This window comes from Haliotis rufescens, unplaced genomic scaffold (assembly GCF_023055435.1).
Source record: "Haliotis rufescens isolate VD_foot unplaced genomic scaffold, xgHalRufe1.0.p SCAF_33, whole genome shotgun sequence".
NCBI lineage: Eukaryota > Metazoa > Mollusca > Gastropoda > Lepetellida > Haliotidae > Haliotis > Haliotis rufescens.
Window position 1 is genome coordinate 3,440,246 of NW_025964035.1, and position 16,942 is coordinate 3,457,187.

The 16,942-nt window shown below is 44.3% G+C and overlaps 1 protein-coding gene across 3 annotated transcripts in view; it reads right to left on the reverse strand.

Moving 5' to 3' along the window:
• Window positions 1-2,388: 2,388 nt before the first annotated feature.
• Window positions 2,389-16,942, reverse strand: part of LOC124117551 — a 95,029-nt gene continuing 80,475 nt past the window's right edge. For all 3 annotated transcript variants that reach the window (XM_048380820.1, XM_048380818.1, XM_048380819.1), the window contains 7 exons: window positions 16,328-16,392; window positions 15,374-15,474; window positions 14,751-14,915; window positions 13,759-13,843; window positions 12,485-12,604; window positions 11,456-11,560; window positions 2,389-9,225 (listed from right to left, as the gene is read on the reverse strand). In XM_048380820.1, the coding sequence (XP_048236777.1) occupies window positions 9,109-9,225; window positions 11,456-11,560; window positions 12,485-12,604; window positions 13,759-13,843; window positions 14,751-14,915; window positions 15,374-15,474; window positions 16,328-16,392 (758 nt within the window). In that variant the 3' untranslated portion in view covers window positions 2,389-9,108. The remainder of the gene's footprint in view (window positions 9,226-11,455; window positions 11,561-12,484; window positions 12,605-13,758; window positions 13,844-14,750; window positions 14,916-15,373; window positions 15,475-16,327; window positions 16,393-16,942) is intronic.

The window sequence follows — 16,942 nt, forward strand, 5'->3', positions numbered from 1 at the left end:
AAACAGAAGGTTGCTGTGTTGTAGCCCTTCATGTCAGAGGCTTAGTGAAATCCAAAGTAAACCTTAAACAGAATGTTGCTGTGTTGTAGCCCTTCATGGCAGAGGCTTAGTGCAATCCATAGTAAACCTGAAACAGAAGGTTTCTGTGTTGTAGCCCTTCATGGCAGAGGCTTAGTGCAATCCATAGTAAACCTTAAACAGAAGGTTGCTGTGTTGTAGCCCTTCATGTCAGAGGCTTAGTGAAATCCAAAGTAAACCTTAAACAGAAGGTTGCTGTGTTGTAGCCCTTCATGGCAGAGGCTTAGTGCAATCCAAAATTAACCTGAAACAGAAGGTTGCTGAGTTTTTGCCCTTCATGGCAGAGGCTTAGTGCAATTCATTATAAAATTCAACCTGTATCATAAAATCAGCATACAGCACTAAAATATGATAGTAATCATAATTGTTAAGGGCGACAACGCGACAATGCGATTATCAAAAGGTCGCGTTGTCGCGTTGTCACGCATTTTAAGGCCTTTTTTACACATTTTTGATGGGGCGACAACGTAACATATTTTCACCTTGAAAAATGTCGCATTGTCGCCTTTTCGTAAAATGAAAAAGATTATGCTACGCGCGACAATGCGACAAATATCACGTTGTCACATTGTTGCGCTTTGGTTAATTTTGATACGTTTTGCTTGTTTTTGGAAGGGCGACAATACGAAAACAATGGCCAAATATCGCGTTGTCACATTGTTGCGCTTTGGTTAATTTTTGATACGTTTTGCATGTTTTTGGAAGGGCGACAATGCGAAAACACGACAATGCGCTTTATGTCCCTTCTTCGGTTCCATACTTTCGTGATCGATCAACGCCCAGCGATTTTCTGTTTGTCTCTATTAACTAATTAGAGTTTTTTAGAGGGTTGATATCAGTGTATCATGTAACCTCATAGCATCTGTCAACACTTTCAGCTACAGATTTAGTGTATCACGTACCCTCATAGCATCTGTCAACACTTTAAGCTACAGATTTAGTGTATCATGTACCCTCATAGCATCTGTCAACACTTTCAGCTACAGATTTAGTGTATCATGTACCCTCATAGCATCTGTCAACACTTTCAGCTACTAATTTAGTGTATCATGTACCCTCATAGCATCTGTCAACACTTTCAGGTATTGATTTAGTGTATCATGTACCCTCATAGCATCTGTCAACACTTTCAGCTACAGATTTAGTGTATCACGTACCCTCATAGCATCTGTCAACACTTTAAGCTACTGATTTAGTGTATCATGTACCCTTAGGGCATCTGTCAACACTTTCAGCTACTGATATAGTGTATCATGTAACCTCATAGCATCTGTCAACACTTTCAGCTACAGATTTAGTGTATCACGTACCCTCATAGCATCTGTCAACACTTTAAGCTACTGATTTAGTGTATCATGTACCCTCATAGCATCTGTCAACACTTTCAGCTACAGATTAAGTGTATCATGTACCCTCATAGCATCTGTCAACACTTTCAGCTACAGATTTAGTGTATCATGTACCCTCATAGCATCTGTCAACACTTTCAGCTACTGATTTCGTGTATCATGTACCCTCATAGCATCTGTCAACACTTTCAGCTGCTGATTTAGTGTATCATGTACCCTCATAGCATGTGTCGACACTTTCAGCTACTGATTTAGTGTATCATGTACCCTCATAGCATCTGTCGGCACTTTCAGCCACTGATGTAGTGTATCATGTACCCTCATAGCATCTGTTGACACTTTCAGCTGCTGATTTAGTGTATCATGTACCCTCATAGCATGTGTCGGCACTTTCAGCTACTGATGTAGTGTATCATGTACCCTCATAGCATCTGGTAACACTTTCAGCTGCTGATTAAGTGTACCATGTCCCCTCATAGCATCTGTCGACAGTTTCAGCTACTGATTTAGTGTATCATGTACCCTCATAGCATCTGGTAACACTTTCAGCTGCTGATTAAGTGTACCATGTCCCCTCATAGCATCTGTCGACAGTTTCAGCTACTGATTTAGTGTATCATGTACCCTCATAGCATCTGGTAACACTTTCAGCTGCTGATTAAGTGTATCATGTACCCTCAGCATCTGTCGACACTTTCAGCTACTAATTTAGTGTATCATGTACCCTCATAGCATGTGTCAACACTTTCAGCTGCTGATTAAGTGTATCATGTACCCTCATAGCATCTGTCGACACTTTCAGCTGCTGATTTAGTGTATCATGTACCCTCATAGCACTTTCAACAACTGGCTAAGCTTCATTTTGCTCAGTAACCCACTGCAATCAATGAAGCCAGTACCATTCGCTATTATAATGTACTGACATTCGTGATTTCAGTGAAATCCTCAAACAGGACACAAGTTCAGGTTTTAGACTTTTATGCAAATAAGATTGTCAGCACAGGATACTCGAAAGAGCTTAATGCACAACAAGTTTTATGTACAAATATAAATAACTATGGGATAAACACATGAAAACAAAAGACCGTCATCAATCTGTTATGGATGTTTTGTTTGTTTGTTGTTTAACGCTGCACTCAGCAATATTCCAGCTACATGATGGCGGTCAAGTGATTGACATCATGAGCATCGATCCATGCAATTGGGATCGATGACATGCATCAACCAAGTCAGGGAGCTTGACCACCCGATCCCGTTAGTCGTCTCTTACGACAAGCATAGTCGACTTTTACAGCAAGCATGGGTTGCTGAAGACCTATTCTACCCCGGATCTTCACGGGTCTGTTATGGATGTGCACCAGAGCTGAGATCATACTTGAACAAGGACGGACACTTCTATCAACATATGTACAAAATATTTAGAAAAGGGCAAGACCATTATAATTACTGCTTTCCCCACCACACCACAAAATGCCTGAAGGCAGGAGGGACAAAATATAAATTATTATAATCAAACATGGGTCTTCGGCGTGACAAGCAAACGCTTTAACCACTAAGCTACCCCACAGTCCAAATTGACTTAAGCTTCCATATCACACTTTAACATAGATCAATGTAACTTAATTTGGAGATTAATTGAAACAATTATTTCCCATAACAGGCTTCCTTTTCCTTTTTTGAAAACGACTTAGATTTCAGTGTCAGATAGATCTGTAAAAAGTAATTGTATTGGTCTTGCCCAATAAAAAAAGCAAAACCAGGCTCCAAATGAAAGAATCTAAGAATGATACATTGTTGCATGATACAAATGCTGTGACTGTCAGTGATATATAAACACGAAAACCTAATGAAACTGATGCCCAAAGATAAGTTGGAGCTAGCTAATTGAGACAATACACTCGACACATATCTGTGTATGTTCCCGGTGCAGTGAAATGGGGTTTAACGTCAAATCCAAGAGTATTGCACTTATATAGCGATGTGCATGTCCGTGTGTGTGTGTGTGTGTGTGTGTGTGTGTGACATTTTGGCTGGACTAACAGGTCTATGCATAGTTCAATCAAACTCAAACGAGAGATAGAATCCGATTGGTCAATTGGAGGGACATAGAAGGTACATAACTCGTAGTTGCCACTGGTGGTGCTACGATTGAGCCTGAAAATTCAAGCCTAGTTCGGCAAGGGTGGATACTGGACTTTTATTGGCAAACTCAACAGGAAGTCGCAAGCCAAATGACAATTTCAAAATGTCTATAATTAAGGCCATGCCATTATATTGTTGTGAATAATTTAAAGAATCTGTCATTTCTTAGTGCGTCTGCACCCAAAAGAATATTTGTTCTGTGTAGACTTATGTAGAAATTGGAATGTCCAAATCAAGGAGGTGAAAAAATGAAGCCAAATCATTTAGAAAGCTGATGTCCATCATTAAAATGGGGCGGTCAAGTATGCTCAGGGTTGTCATATCTTCAACCTGAGAGGTAATGCATCTGAGTAAAAGATGTTTTTAGTGAGACTCCATCGTTATTGTGACCTTATGATAGTATCACATATTTGATCATGACAAAAAACTCCAAACACCTCAATCATGGCAGTATTGACATTTTGCCTTTAGGGACTGGTCATTTATATAGGGGGGGGGGGGGGGGAAGTGGGGGCAGGAGAAGGGCAGTGGGATTTGTCTAAGGGCTGTATCATATTTTGCAGATTCCTCCGCCCGACGACATTTTATGTACCAATTTTTAATGACCCTCAACCCTATAATAAATGACCAGTTTCTAAATAACGTTCTAATCTAAATATATTTTTTGAAAAAATAGAACTGCAATTTTTTCATGCAGCCCCCACTCCCCCAATAGTTGTAATAAATTTAGGTTCTGCCACCCTCTCGGTCACTGTCATTCCTTTTTCATGCTGTAATGAATGACCAGATGGCAACAGATAGAACAAAATATCACATGAGAAATATATAACTTAAACCAAAAATGAGAAAGTTCTCAAAATATTATACTGAAAATGTTCTAAAAATTTACAGTAGATTGCAATACATATCAAATATTCAACAAAAATAAATTCAAATATGTAATCTAAAATTGACCAGCAATTCAACATTTACATTATATTACAACGTCGTATTCATATATACAGTTTGTTTGTTGTTTAATGCCGCACTAGGCAATATTCCAGCTATATGATGGTGGTCTGTAAATAATCGAGTCTGGACAAGAAAATCCAGTGATTGACATCATGAGCATCCATCTACGCAATTTGGATACGGCAACATGCATCAACCAAGTCAGTGAGCCTGACCACCCGATCTCGTTAGTCGCCTCTGATGACAAGCATGAGTAGCTGAAGACCTATTCCCTAGCAGCGTCACAAATATACAGATTCTCATAAGCTAATGATGGTTTGGTTATCAACATATTTTAAACATTTGTAAAAACATGATTTAGTCTGTTGTGTATGGCACAGCAAAAACATCAAGGTCACATGATCAGTAAGGACAATGCAATGTGGAAAAAGCTAAAACCACGGACACGCGTGAAGCGAGAAACGTAAGTGTGTGTGTGTCATGTAAGATGAACGCTCATTGATCTGAGCACTCGCTGGCTTTGCTCTCGATGGAACCACACGTCCGTTCCACAAAGTGATTGCAACTCCAATACTACATAATAGACTTACGACTGTGGCAGGTTTACGATGGTTTGTGGAGAGGGGCCCGGGCCCGACGCGTTCAGTTGTGGTGGGTGCTACTGGTAGGGCAGAAAATGCTTACCCTTTTTGCAAACACCTGGTGTCATATACTGATTTTCAGTGATCCATTCATCAAATTTTCACCACTTTTTCCTTTTACGCTCCACTGAATCTGTTTCGGGAGATTGAGACTAATTGTTCTCTGTCTTTCACATTATATACTTAAAAAGAGCTGCTACTACACTGCAAAATGGCCATATGTATGTATGGTTATGGAGGACGTTGTGTACACACAACAATAAATTAACGATTAGAAAGAGAATGACTTGGCTGGGGAAATCACGTGTTCAGCGCATGTAGGTCGATTGGCATGAAAAGCATGCATGACCAAGACTGATGGGAGGTGACGCTAGGTGTGTTCGGTTGCATTGTTTTTCAGAAGCTGGAAACCTTTGTTTAGGCATGTTACCACTTCGGATCAAAAGAAGAATGAGAAATGCATAATGTGAGACAGGCTTACATTTTTGTTTATTTACAATACTAAGCCTATTTTCATTCAGTCATTTATTAACTTTTTACAAATTCAAGCGACTGCTTAGCTTTAGATGAAAATATCTGGCTTATTAATAACACAACATTTTTTTGTCTACTAGTTCATGAATTTGCTCAATACAGCAGATTGATCACCATATAAAAAAATAAATCTCCCACATGATAATAATTACAATACCCAAATCAATGATTCATCAAGATATATGTCCAGTTTCTAAATTCCAGTAAGGTATTTTGGGAAATATGTGGTCCCATGTGCAACAGTTAACATCATCAATACTTTCATGCATAAAACACCAATCAATGGCCTTGTAAGAATCTATGTAAACTCAGCAGCAGCACGTGTAAGAGGAGGTAAAACACTGGATGATATAGCATGGAATGACAAGGAATGACATGAAATAACATAGAATGACATGGAATAAGGTGGAATAGCATAGAATAACATGGAATAAGGCGGAATAACATAGAATGACATGGAATGACATAAAATAACATAGAATGACATGGAATAAGGTGGAATAGCACAGAATAACATGGAATAAGGCAGAATAACATAGAATGACATGGAATGACATAAAATAACATAGAATGACATGGAATAAGGTGGAATAGCATAGAATAACATGGAATAACATAGAATGACATGGAATGACATAAAATAACATAGAATGACATGGAATAAGGTGGAAAAACATAGAATGACATGGAATGACATGAAATAACATAGAATGACATGGAATAAGGTGGAATAACATAGAATGACATGGAATGACATGAAATAACATAGAATGACATGGAATAAGGTGGAATAACATAGAATAACATAGAATGACATGGAATAAGGTGGAATAACATAGAATGACATAGAATAACATAGAATGACATGGAATAACATAGAATGATATAGAATAACATAGAATGACATGGAATAAGGTGGAATAACATAGAATGACATAGAATAACATAGAATGACATGGAATAATGTGGAATAACATACAATGACATGAGGAAGTGATGAAAATGTACTGACACAATCACTGAGACCATCAATGAGTGCAGGTACTGTGCAAACTATATTTATTATGAATAATCTTCTTTTCTTTCATAAGGTCAATTTATTTCTTCTTTAACAGAACTATTTGTAACTTTTAGCCATTTTCTCTCAACCAATTTTGTAACAGGAAATAACTGTGCCCTCCCCACCCCCCACCAACTGCTCCCCTCCCCGGAACACACACTGAAAGAATGTTTTTTTCAATTATGAATTATTGGAGGCCTATTTTTTGCATTGTGTCATTCCAAAACTAATGTCTGATGGTGAATGGTTCCATACTATTGAACATAATATGATGGAGATGTGATACACTGGATCATGGAGGATGCTGAACTATAGCTTGACATCATCTTGCACTGCACCACAATTAATCTCCTCCACAGGACCTCTCCACATACAGTCACCCTGCAGGATCTCCTCCACAGGACCTCTCCACATACAATCACCCTGCAGGATCTACTCCACAGGTCCTCTCCACACACGATCACCCTGCAGGATCTCCTCCACAGGACCTATCCACATACAATCACCCTGCAGGATCTCCTCCACAGGACCTCTCCACACGATCACTCTGCAGGATCTACTCCACAGGACCTCTCCACACATGATCACTCTGCAGGATCTCCTCCATAGGACCTCTCCACATGATCACCCTGCAGGATCTACTCCACAGGACCTCTCCACACGATCACCCTGCAGGATCAACTCCACAGGACAACTCCACACGATCACCCTGCAGGATCTACTCCACAGGACCTCTCCACATGATCACCTTGCAGGATCTACTCCACAGGACCTCTCCACATGATCACCCTGAAGGATCTACTCCACAGGACCTCTCCACACACGATCACCCTGCAGGATCTACTCCACAGGACCTCTCCACATGATCACCCTGCAGGATCTACTCCACAGGACCTCTCCACATGATCACCCTGCAGGATCTCCTCCACAGGACCTCTCCACACGATCACCCTGCAGGATCTCCTCCACAGGACCTCTCCACATACAATCACCCTGCAGGATCTCCTCCACAGGACCTCTCCACATACAATCACCCTGCAGGATCTCTTCCACAGGACCTCTCCACACACGATCACCCTGCAGGATCTACTCCAAAGGACCTCTCCACACACGATCACCCTGCAGGATCTCCTCCACAGGACCTCTCCACATACAATCACCCTGCAGGATCTCCTCCACAGGACCTTTCCACATACAATCACCCTGCAGGATCTCTTCCACAGGACCTCTCCACACAATCACTCTGCAGGATCTACTCCACAGGACCTCTCCACACATGATCACTCTGCAGGATCTCCTCCATAGGACCTCTCCACATGCAATCACCCTGCAGGATCTACTCCACAGGACCTCTCCACATGATCACCCTGCAGGATCTACTCCACAGGACCTCTCCACATGATGACCCTGCAGGATCTACTCCACAGGACCTCTCCACATGATCACCCTGCAGGATCTACTCCAAAGGACCTCTCCACACGATCACCCTGCAGGATCTACTCCACAGAACCTCTCCACACATGATCACCCTGCAGGATCTACTCCACAGAACCTCTCCACACATGATCACCCTGCAGGATTTCTCTGCACAGGTTCCCTGCACCGAATCACCTTCCGGAATCTACCCACACAGGATCCAGGCACACACATTTGCTGCTGTGTGTTGTGAAGGCAAACATCATTTTATGACACACACTTTGCTGCTCCTGGGGGTGGGGGGAGTGTTGTGAAGACATACATCAGTTTATGACACACACTTTGCTGCTCCTGGGGGTCGGGGGAGTCTTGTGAAGACAAACATCAGATTATGAAACACACTTTGCTGCTCCTGGGGGTGGGGGGAGTGTTGTGAAGGCATACATCAGTTTATGACACACACTTTGCTGCTCCTGGGGGTCGGGGGAGTCTTGTGAAGTCAAACATCAGTTTATGAAACACACTTTGCTGCTCCTGGGGGTGGGGGGAGTGTTGTGAAGGCATACATCAGTTTATGACACACACTTTGCTGCTCCTGGGGGTGGGGGGAGAGTTGTGAAGGCATACATCAGTTTATGAAACACACTTTGCTGCTCCTGGGGGTGGGGGGAGTGTTGTGAAGGCATACATCAGTTTATGACAAAATCTTTGCTGCTCCTGGGGGTGGGGGGAGTGTTGTGAAGACATACATCAGTTTATGACACACACTTTGCTGCTCCTGGGGGTCGGGGGAGAGTTGTGAAGACACTCATCAGTTTATGACAAAAACTTTGCTGCTCCGGGGGTTGGGGGGAGTGTTGTGAAGGCATACATCAGTTTATGACACACACTTTGCTGCTCCTGGGGATGGGGAGGGGGAGCGTTGTGAAGACGTACATCAGTTTATGACACACACTTTGCTGCTCCTGGGGGTGGGGGGAGCTACCGCCAACTGGGGCGTACCACCATTCATCTGCATCCGCTGCTGCTCTGCCTGAAGTTGATTTAGCTGGGTCTGAAAAAATGGGAATAAAGATGTGAGTACCTATATGACGGTGGTCTGTAAATAATCAAGTCTGGACCAGACAATCCAGTGATTGACATCATGAACATCGATCTACGAAATTAGGATACAATGACATGTATCAACCAAGTCAGTGAGCCTGACCACCAGATCCCGTTAGTCGACTCTTACGACAAGCAAAGCCGCCTTTTACGGTAAGCATGGGTTGCTGAAGACCTATGAGTACCTGAGTGAATATCAGTGAATGGACTTCTTGGTTGTAAATGTAGTAATAAGAGGATGAGGGAAAGGAAGGCTGAGGCTTTCCTCATGAGATCCCAAGGGCAAGCACACCGATCCTAGGATCTTGCACACTGATCCAAAAACCTACACACTTACCACTAGTGCCCTATACAAGGATCAAACAGTTCTGCACACTAACCTCAGGGCGTGCACACTCTCCCAAACTACCTGCACATGGACCCCAAAGACCCTACACAATCATTAAATGGCTCTGCACCCTAAGGATCAAGCAGCTCTGCACACTAAACTTAGGGCATGCACACTCTCCTGAACAGCCTGCACATTGACCCCTAGAATCCTACACAAGGATCAAACAGCTCTGCACACAAAGGATCAAGCAGCTCTGCACACTAAACTCAGGGCCTGCACACTCTCCCAAACTACTTGCACACGCACCCCAAGGACCATACACAATGATCAAACAGCTCTGCACACAAAGGATCAAGCAGCTCTGCACACTAAACTCAGGGCATGCACACTCTCCTGAACAGCCTGCAAACTGACACCTAGAATCCTACACAAGGATCAAACAGCTCTGCACACAAAGGATCAAACAGCTCTGCACACAAAGGATCAAGCAGCTCTGCACACTAAACTCAGGGCATGCACACTCTCCTGAACAGCCTGCACACTGACCCCTAGAATCCTACACAAGGATCAAACAGCTCTGCACACAAAGGATCAAACAGCTCTGCACACAAAGGATGAAACAGCTCTGCACACTAAACTCAGGGCATGCACACTCTCCTGAACAGCCTGCACATTGACCCCTAGAATCCTACACAAGGATCAAACAGCTCTGCACACAAAGGATCAAGCAGCTCTGCACACTAAACTCAGGGCATGCACACTCTCCCAAACTACCTGCACACGCACCCCAAGGACCATACACAATGATCAAACAGCTCTGCACACAAAGGATCAAGCAGCTCTGCACACTAAACTCAGGGCATGCACACTCTCCTGAACAGCCTGCAAATTGACCCCTAGAATCCTACATAAGGATCAAACAGCTCTGCACACAAAGGATCAAGCAGCTCTGCACACTAAACTCAGGGCATGCACACTCTCCCAAACTACCTGCACACGCACCCCAAGGACCATACACAATGATCAAACAGCTCTGCACACAAAGGATCAAGCAGCTCTGCACACTAAACTCAGGGCATGCACACTCTCCTGAACAGCCTGCAAATTGACCCCTAGAATCCTACATAAGGATCAAACAGCTCTGCACACAAAGGATCAAGCAGCTCTGCACACTAAACTCAGGGCATGCATACTCTCCTGAACAGCCTGCACATTGACCCCTAGAATCCTACACAAGGATCAAACAGCTCTGCACACTAAACGCAGGGCGTGCACACTCTCCCAAACTACCTGCACATGGACCCCAAAGGCCCTACACAATCATTAAATGGCTCTGCACCCTAAGGATCAAACAGCTCTGCACACAAAGGATGAAGCAGCTCTGCACACTAAACTCAGGGCATGCACACTCTCCTGAACAGCCTGCACATTGACCCCTAGAATCCTACATAAGGATCAAACAGCTCTGCACACAAAGGATCAAACAGCTCTGCACACTAAACTCAGGGCATGCATACTCTCCTGAACAGCCTGCACATTGACCCCTAGAATCCTACACAAGGATCAAACAGCTCTGCACACTAAACGCAGGGCCTGCACACTCTCCCAAACTACCTGCACATGGACCCCAAAGGCCCTACACAATCATTAAATGGCTCTGCACCCTAAGGATCAAACAGCTCTGCACACAAAGGATGAAGCAGCTCTGCACACTAAACTCAGGGCATGCACACTCTCCTGAACAGCCTGCACATTGACCCCTAGAATCCTACACAAGGATCAAACAGCTCTGCACACAAAGGATCAAACAGCTCTGCACACAAAGGATCAAACAGCTCTGCACACTGACCTGAAGGTCCTGCACAGCCTTCTGATTGTCCTGTAGCGTTGATGTCCGAGATTCCAGTTCTGTCTTCAAGCGGGAGATTTCCGACTGCAGGGCCTGTTCCCTCTCCTACAACACACAACATATCCACACTCTTTAACATGATCAATGTGGAGTTTTCTTCACTTTCCTTCTGTCTGAGTTTTTTCTCCTCTCTCTTCCAACACAACCACAAATGCCTCTAGAACCCCTCCTCCAGGTGCCCCTCCCATTCCTACTAAAGCAGAGGGTACTACAGGTGTGACTCCCGGCCCTCCTGCTACAGGGGACCCTCCCACTCAAAACAGAAGCCCATACTACAGGTGCCCTCCCACCCTACTACAGGTGCCCCTCCCACTCCTACTAAAGGAGAGGGTACTACAGTTGTGACTCCCACCTCTCCTGCTACAGGGGACCCTCCCACTCAAAACAGGTTTCCTCCCCCCTACTACAGTCGCCCCTCCCACCCTACTACAGGTGTCCTCCCACCCTACTACAGATGCCCCTTTCCTACTACAGGTGTCCTCCCACAGGTGCCCTTCCCCCTACTACATGTGCCCTCCCACCCTACTACAGGTGCCCTCCCCCCTACTACAGGTGCCCTCCCACCCTACAACAGGTGTCCTCCCACCTAATACAGGTGCCCTCCCACCCTACTACAGGTGCCTTCCCCCCTACTACAGGTGCCCTCCCACCCTACTACAGGTGCCCTCCCACCCTACTACAGGTGTCCTCCCACCCTACTACAGATGCCCCTTTCCTACTACAGGTGTCCTCCCACAGGTGCCCTTCCCCCTACTACAGGTGTCCTCCCCCTACTACAGGTGCCCTCCCCCCTACTACATGTGCCCTCCCACCCTACTACCCTCCCCCCTACTACAGGTGCCCTCCCACCCTACAACAGGTGTCCTCCCACCCTACTACAGGTGCCCTCCCCCCCCCCCCCCCTACTACAGGTGCCCCTCCCCCTACTACAGGTGCCCCTCCCCCTACTGCAGGTGGCCTCCCCCTCACCTGGGCACGTTTCTGGACTTCCTGCTTCATCTCCTCCTGTCTGTGACGATGTTCCGCTTCCATCTGACGTATCTTCTCCTCCGCCAGCGACTTCTCCGCCTTCAGCTGCTCCAGCTCGCTCTGACAAAATAACAGTTAGTCCATGTTGACATAAAGAAACATGGTTCTGAAACTTTCATCTCTGATAACAAGCAAATCCATACCACAATTACTCGTAATATCCATAACACACACAGATACTCAAATCAGTCAATTAATACCCTTCTTATCAGAACTACAGTTGATCTCAATATGTAACAGATATATACACCTCTAGGCAGGTGACTTGACACTGTTTGTTTGCTTGTTTTTTGTTTAAAGCCGCACTCAGCAATATTCCAGCTATATGTTTGCAGTCTGTAAATAATCGAGGCTGGACCTGAAAATCCAGTGATTGACATGTGCGTCGATCCACCCAATTGTGATACGACAACATGCATCAGTCAAGTCAGTGAGTCTGACCGCCCGATCCCGTTAGTCACCTCTATTCTCTACCAGGATCTTCACGGGTCAGCTTGACACTGAACCAGACTATTCTTTCAATAGGCAATAAGACAAGGTGTGGGGTTTTACTTTGTCCTGGTAACACTTCATTCCTGCTGAGGTTTTTCTTGTAAGATGAAGTTTGAACTTGGTGTTTCAAACGACCATTGTTCTAAAATCTAAGACATGAATTTAAACTTTTTCCATTATACGACAGAACTGGCTGAAAATAGGTGTTTCATTAGAAGGCACAGTCATCCCTCACAATAACGCCCTTCACAATACTGCGGATTTGTTAAGCCATTGGGTAATAAATGGCTCCCATTTCTCTAGACTGTTGGACCCATGTAAGATCCGGGGTAGAGTAGGTCTTCAGCAACCTGTGCTTGCCTTAAAAGGCAACTGTGCTTGTCGTAAGAGGCGATTAATGGGATCAGGTGGTCAGGCTCGCTGACTTGGTTGATGCATGTCATTGATCCCAATTGCGTGGATCGATGCTCATGATATTAATCACTGGATTGTCTGGTCGACTTGATTAGTCACAGACCGCCGTCATATAGCTGGAATATTTGGCGTTAAACAACAAACCAACCAACCTTTAGACTGCTGTAATGCACTTTAATGCATCATGTCATACAAATTGTTTTGACAAGTATATAAGTCTGAGAAAACGTTTCTCCACAATTTTGGTGGAAAATGTATTCCTTTGGGTTCGGAATAGGCCATTGCCCCAGGTGACAGCCCCAACATACCATCAAGTCCTTCTCCCTCCTCTTGACCGTGACATCAGACACAAAGCCCCGGGCAGCCAGCTGCTCCTTCAGGGCCGTGTCATGGCTGAAGAGACATCAGGGGCTCAGTGAGACATTATCAGGGGCTTAGTGAGACATTATCAGGGGCTTAGTGAGACATTATCAGGGGCTAGTGAGACATTATCAGGGGCTAGTGAGAAATTATCATGGGCTTAGTGAGACATTATCAGGGGCTCAGTGAGACATTATCAGGGGCTAGTGAGAAATTATCATGGGCTTAGTGAGACATTAACAGGGGCTCAGTGAGACAGTATCAGGGGCTCAGTGAGACATTATCAGGGACTTAGTGAGACATTATGAGGGGCTCAGGGAGACATTATCAGAGGCTTAGTGAGACATTATCAGGGGCTTAGTGAGACAATATCAGGAGATGAGCGAGACATTTAGTGAGACATTACTTAGACCACCTACGTTTCTCATAAGCCCTAGCCCGGTACCTACCCATTTCCCCTCCCCAGAGTCTACCCTTTTCCCCTTCCCAGAGTCTACCCTTTTGCCCTTCCCAGAGTCTACCCTTTAGCCTGCCCCCCCAGCGTCTACCCTTTTCCCCTCCCCAGAGTCTACCCTTTTCCCCTTACCAGAGTCTACCCTTTTCCCCTCCTCAGTGTCTACCCTTTTCCCTTCCCCAGCGTCTACCCTTTTCCCCTCCCCAGTGTCTACCCTTTTCCCCTCCCCTGAGTCTACCCTTTTCCCCTCCCCAGTGTCTACCCTTTTCCCCTTACCAGAGTCTACCCTTTTCCCCTCCCTGCCTCCCTGGTACCTACCCTTTTCCACTCCCCTGAGTCTACCCTTTTCCCCTCCCCTGAGTCTACCCTTTTCCCTTCCCCAGTGTCTACCCTTTTCCCCTCCCCTGAGTCTACCCTTTTCCCCTCCCCAGTGTCTACCCATTTCCCCTCCCCTGAGTCTACCCTTTTCCCCTCCCTGGTACCTACCCTTTTCCCCTGCCTCTGCCCTGACTACGTATCCGTGAGAGAGGTTTAGCCACTGCGCCACTACTCTGTTTTGGCTTCACACTGAGAGGTGGTGTGGAACATTTCTGCGGTGTAATGAGTATTTTTCCTTGAGTATTTTTCTTTGCTTCAAACACAGGACCATCACTGAAAATTAAAGAGAAAAGTGGATTAACTTTGACGTTAACAGCAAATTTCAGTAACAACAGTATTTCAGTCATATATCACAACTCATCAGTTTATTGTGGGGGGAAGAGTGAGTGAGTTTAACTGAAGGTTTTATCATACTTGGCTACCCTACCACCCATTATGTGGCAAACACTCTCAATACCACACAATGATTGCTCCCTCAATAAAGCACAATGAGTGCCCCCTCGATACAACACAATGACTGCCCCCTTCAACAAACATAATGACTGCCCCCTTCAACAATCACAATGACTGCCCCCTTCAATACAACACAATGACTGCCCCCTTCAACAAAACACGATGACTGCTCCCTTCAATACAACACAATGACTGCCCCCTTCAACAATCACAATGACTGCCCCCTTCAATACAATACAACACAACAACTGCCTGCTCAATACTTCATGATGACTGACCCCTTTCCTAGGGTTGCCTCGCTGGAGCTGCTGTCAGAGAGGTGATCAAGCGCCAGGTCCACACTCTCGGTGCTGTTGGATGCTGTCCTGTTCCGCGGTGTCTACAACAAGAACAGTTGTACTGCTACCGCTTAGTTCATAATTATTTAAAAACAACTAATGAACAGCAAGTTAATTAACTTTCAGTCTGCCTCAATCACACTATCATTTTCAGACGAAATTCAGTCAGAAAATACATCATAAATAGAAAAAAATCTATTCTTGCCCAAAAACATGTTTATCTCATCCCTTTACCTGAAAAAGTTCATTGACTCATTCACCTGATGAAAAGGCAAGTAGAGCAGGTAGCTCTGAAATGTCATTAGAGTAGTGAGTGAGTATAGTTTTACGCCGCTTTTAGCAATATTCCAGCAATATCACGGCGGGGAACACCAGTAATGGGCTTCACACATTGTACCCATGTCGGTAATTGAACCCGGGTCTTCGGCGTGACGCTTAAACCACTAGGCTACCCGACCCCTCCTTGAAATGTCATTAGAAAGTAAAAAAGAAGTTATTATCAATACATAATAAGTGTCATATTCATGTTCTTCCAACTTCTAAATGCCTTTCAAAGATTTTACTCATAAAAATATCAATGTCATCAGGTCATACTTGATAAGATAAACATCTTTTATCATAAAATGGATAGTGTTATCGATGCAATAAACCATGACACATAATACTGACTCAAAGCTGACCAGTCCTTGTTTGATCCCCTTAATGACATGTGACAGGCTGGGTAACAACAAGTACAATCTTTTAACATCTTTTGGTATGATGTGGCTGGGGCTTGAACCCCTACCTTCAGCTCAACGGGCAAATCATCCATCTATTCAGCCTACTAAAACCATTACATTCAGCCAATGCCATTTCCAAATTAGAGTTTCAAGATCATTCATCGTCAGCTCGTACCTGTTCATCCCCCGACCTCTTATTGCTCAGGCCCAGCCTTGGAGTCAGCTTATCTACCGTCTTCACTGAAACAACACATACCCTGTAAAGACCAATCTCATTAACATTTTCAAGTCCAATACCATAACCCTTTGCATGAAGATATGACAGCCCCTCCTAAGAGGTCATGCCAGGTGAACTTTCTGGTCAACCAATTGGAGCCAAGGCTTCCAAAGTCATAGTATGAGGAGGAAAGCATTCAGATCAATGTGTATAATCTCAAAAACAAACTAAATCGCTCAGTTCAAAATGTAAATAATAAAAGCTGGGAATTTGAATTGTTGATATTTTATACACTGTAAGTGCCAAGGAAGTGCAGACTGCAATCATACAGCTGGAATACTGTTGTGTGCAGCATTCAAAAACAAACAAACAAACAAAATGATGAAAAAGGCGAGGAAATATCTAATGGTTCACCAAATTATTTGGAAACTGTGAAATTCCCACAGAAAAAAAACTGTCCCTGTCCCAGGGAACCTGTAGGTGCCAGCAAAAGCATCAAACCAGGTCATTATTGACATAGTTGATCATAGAGATATACGTCATAGCGTTAAGGTCGCTTTGAAACAGGTGTCA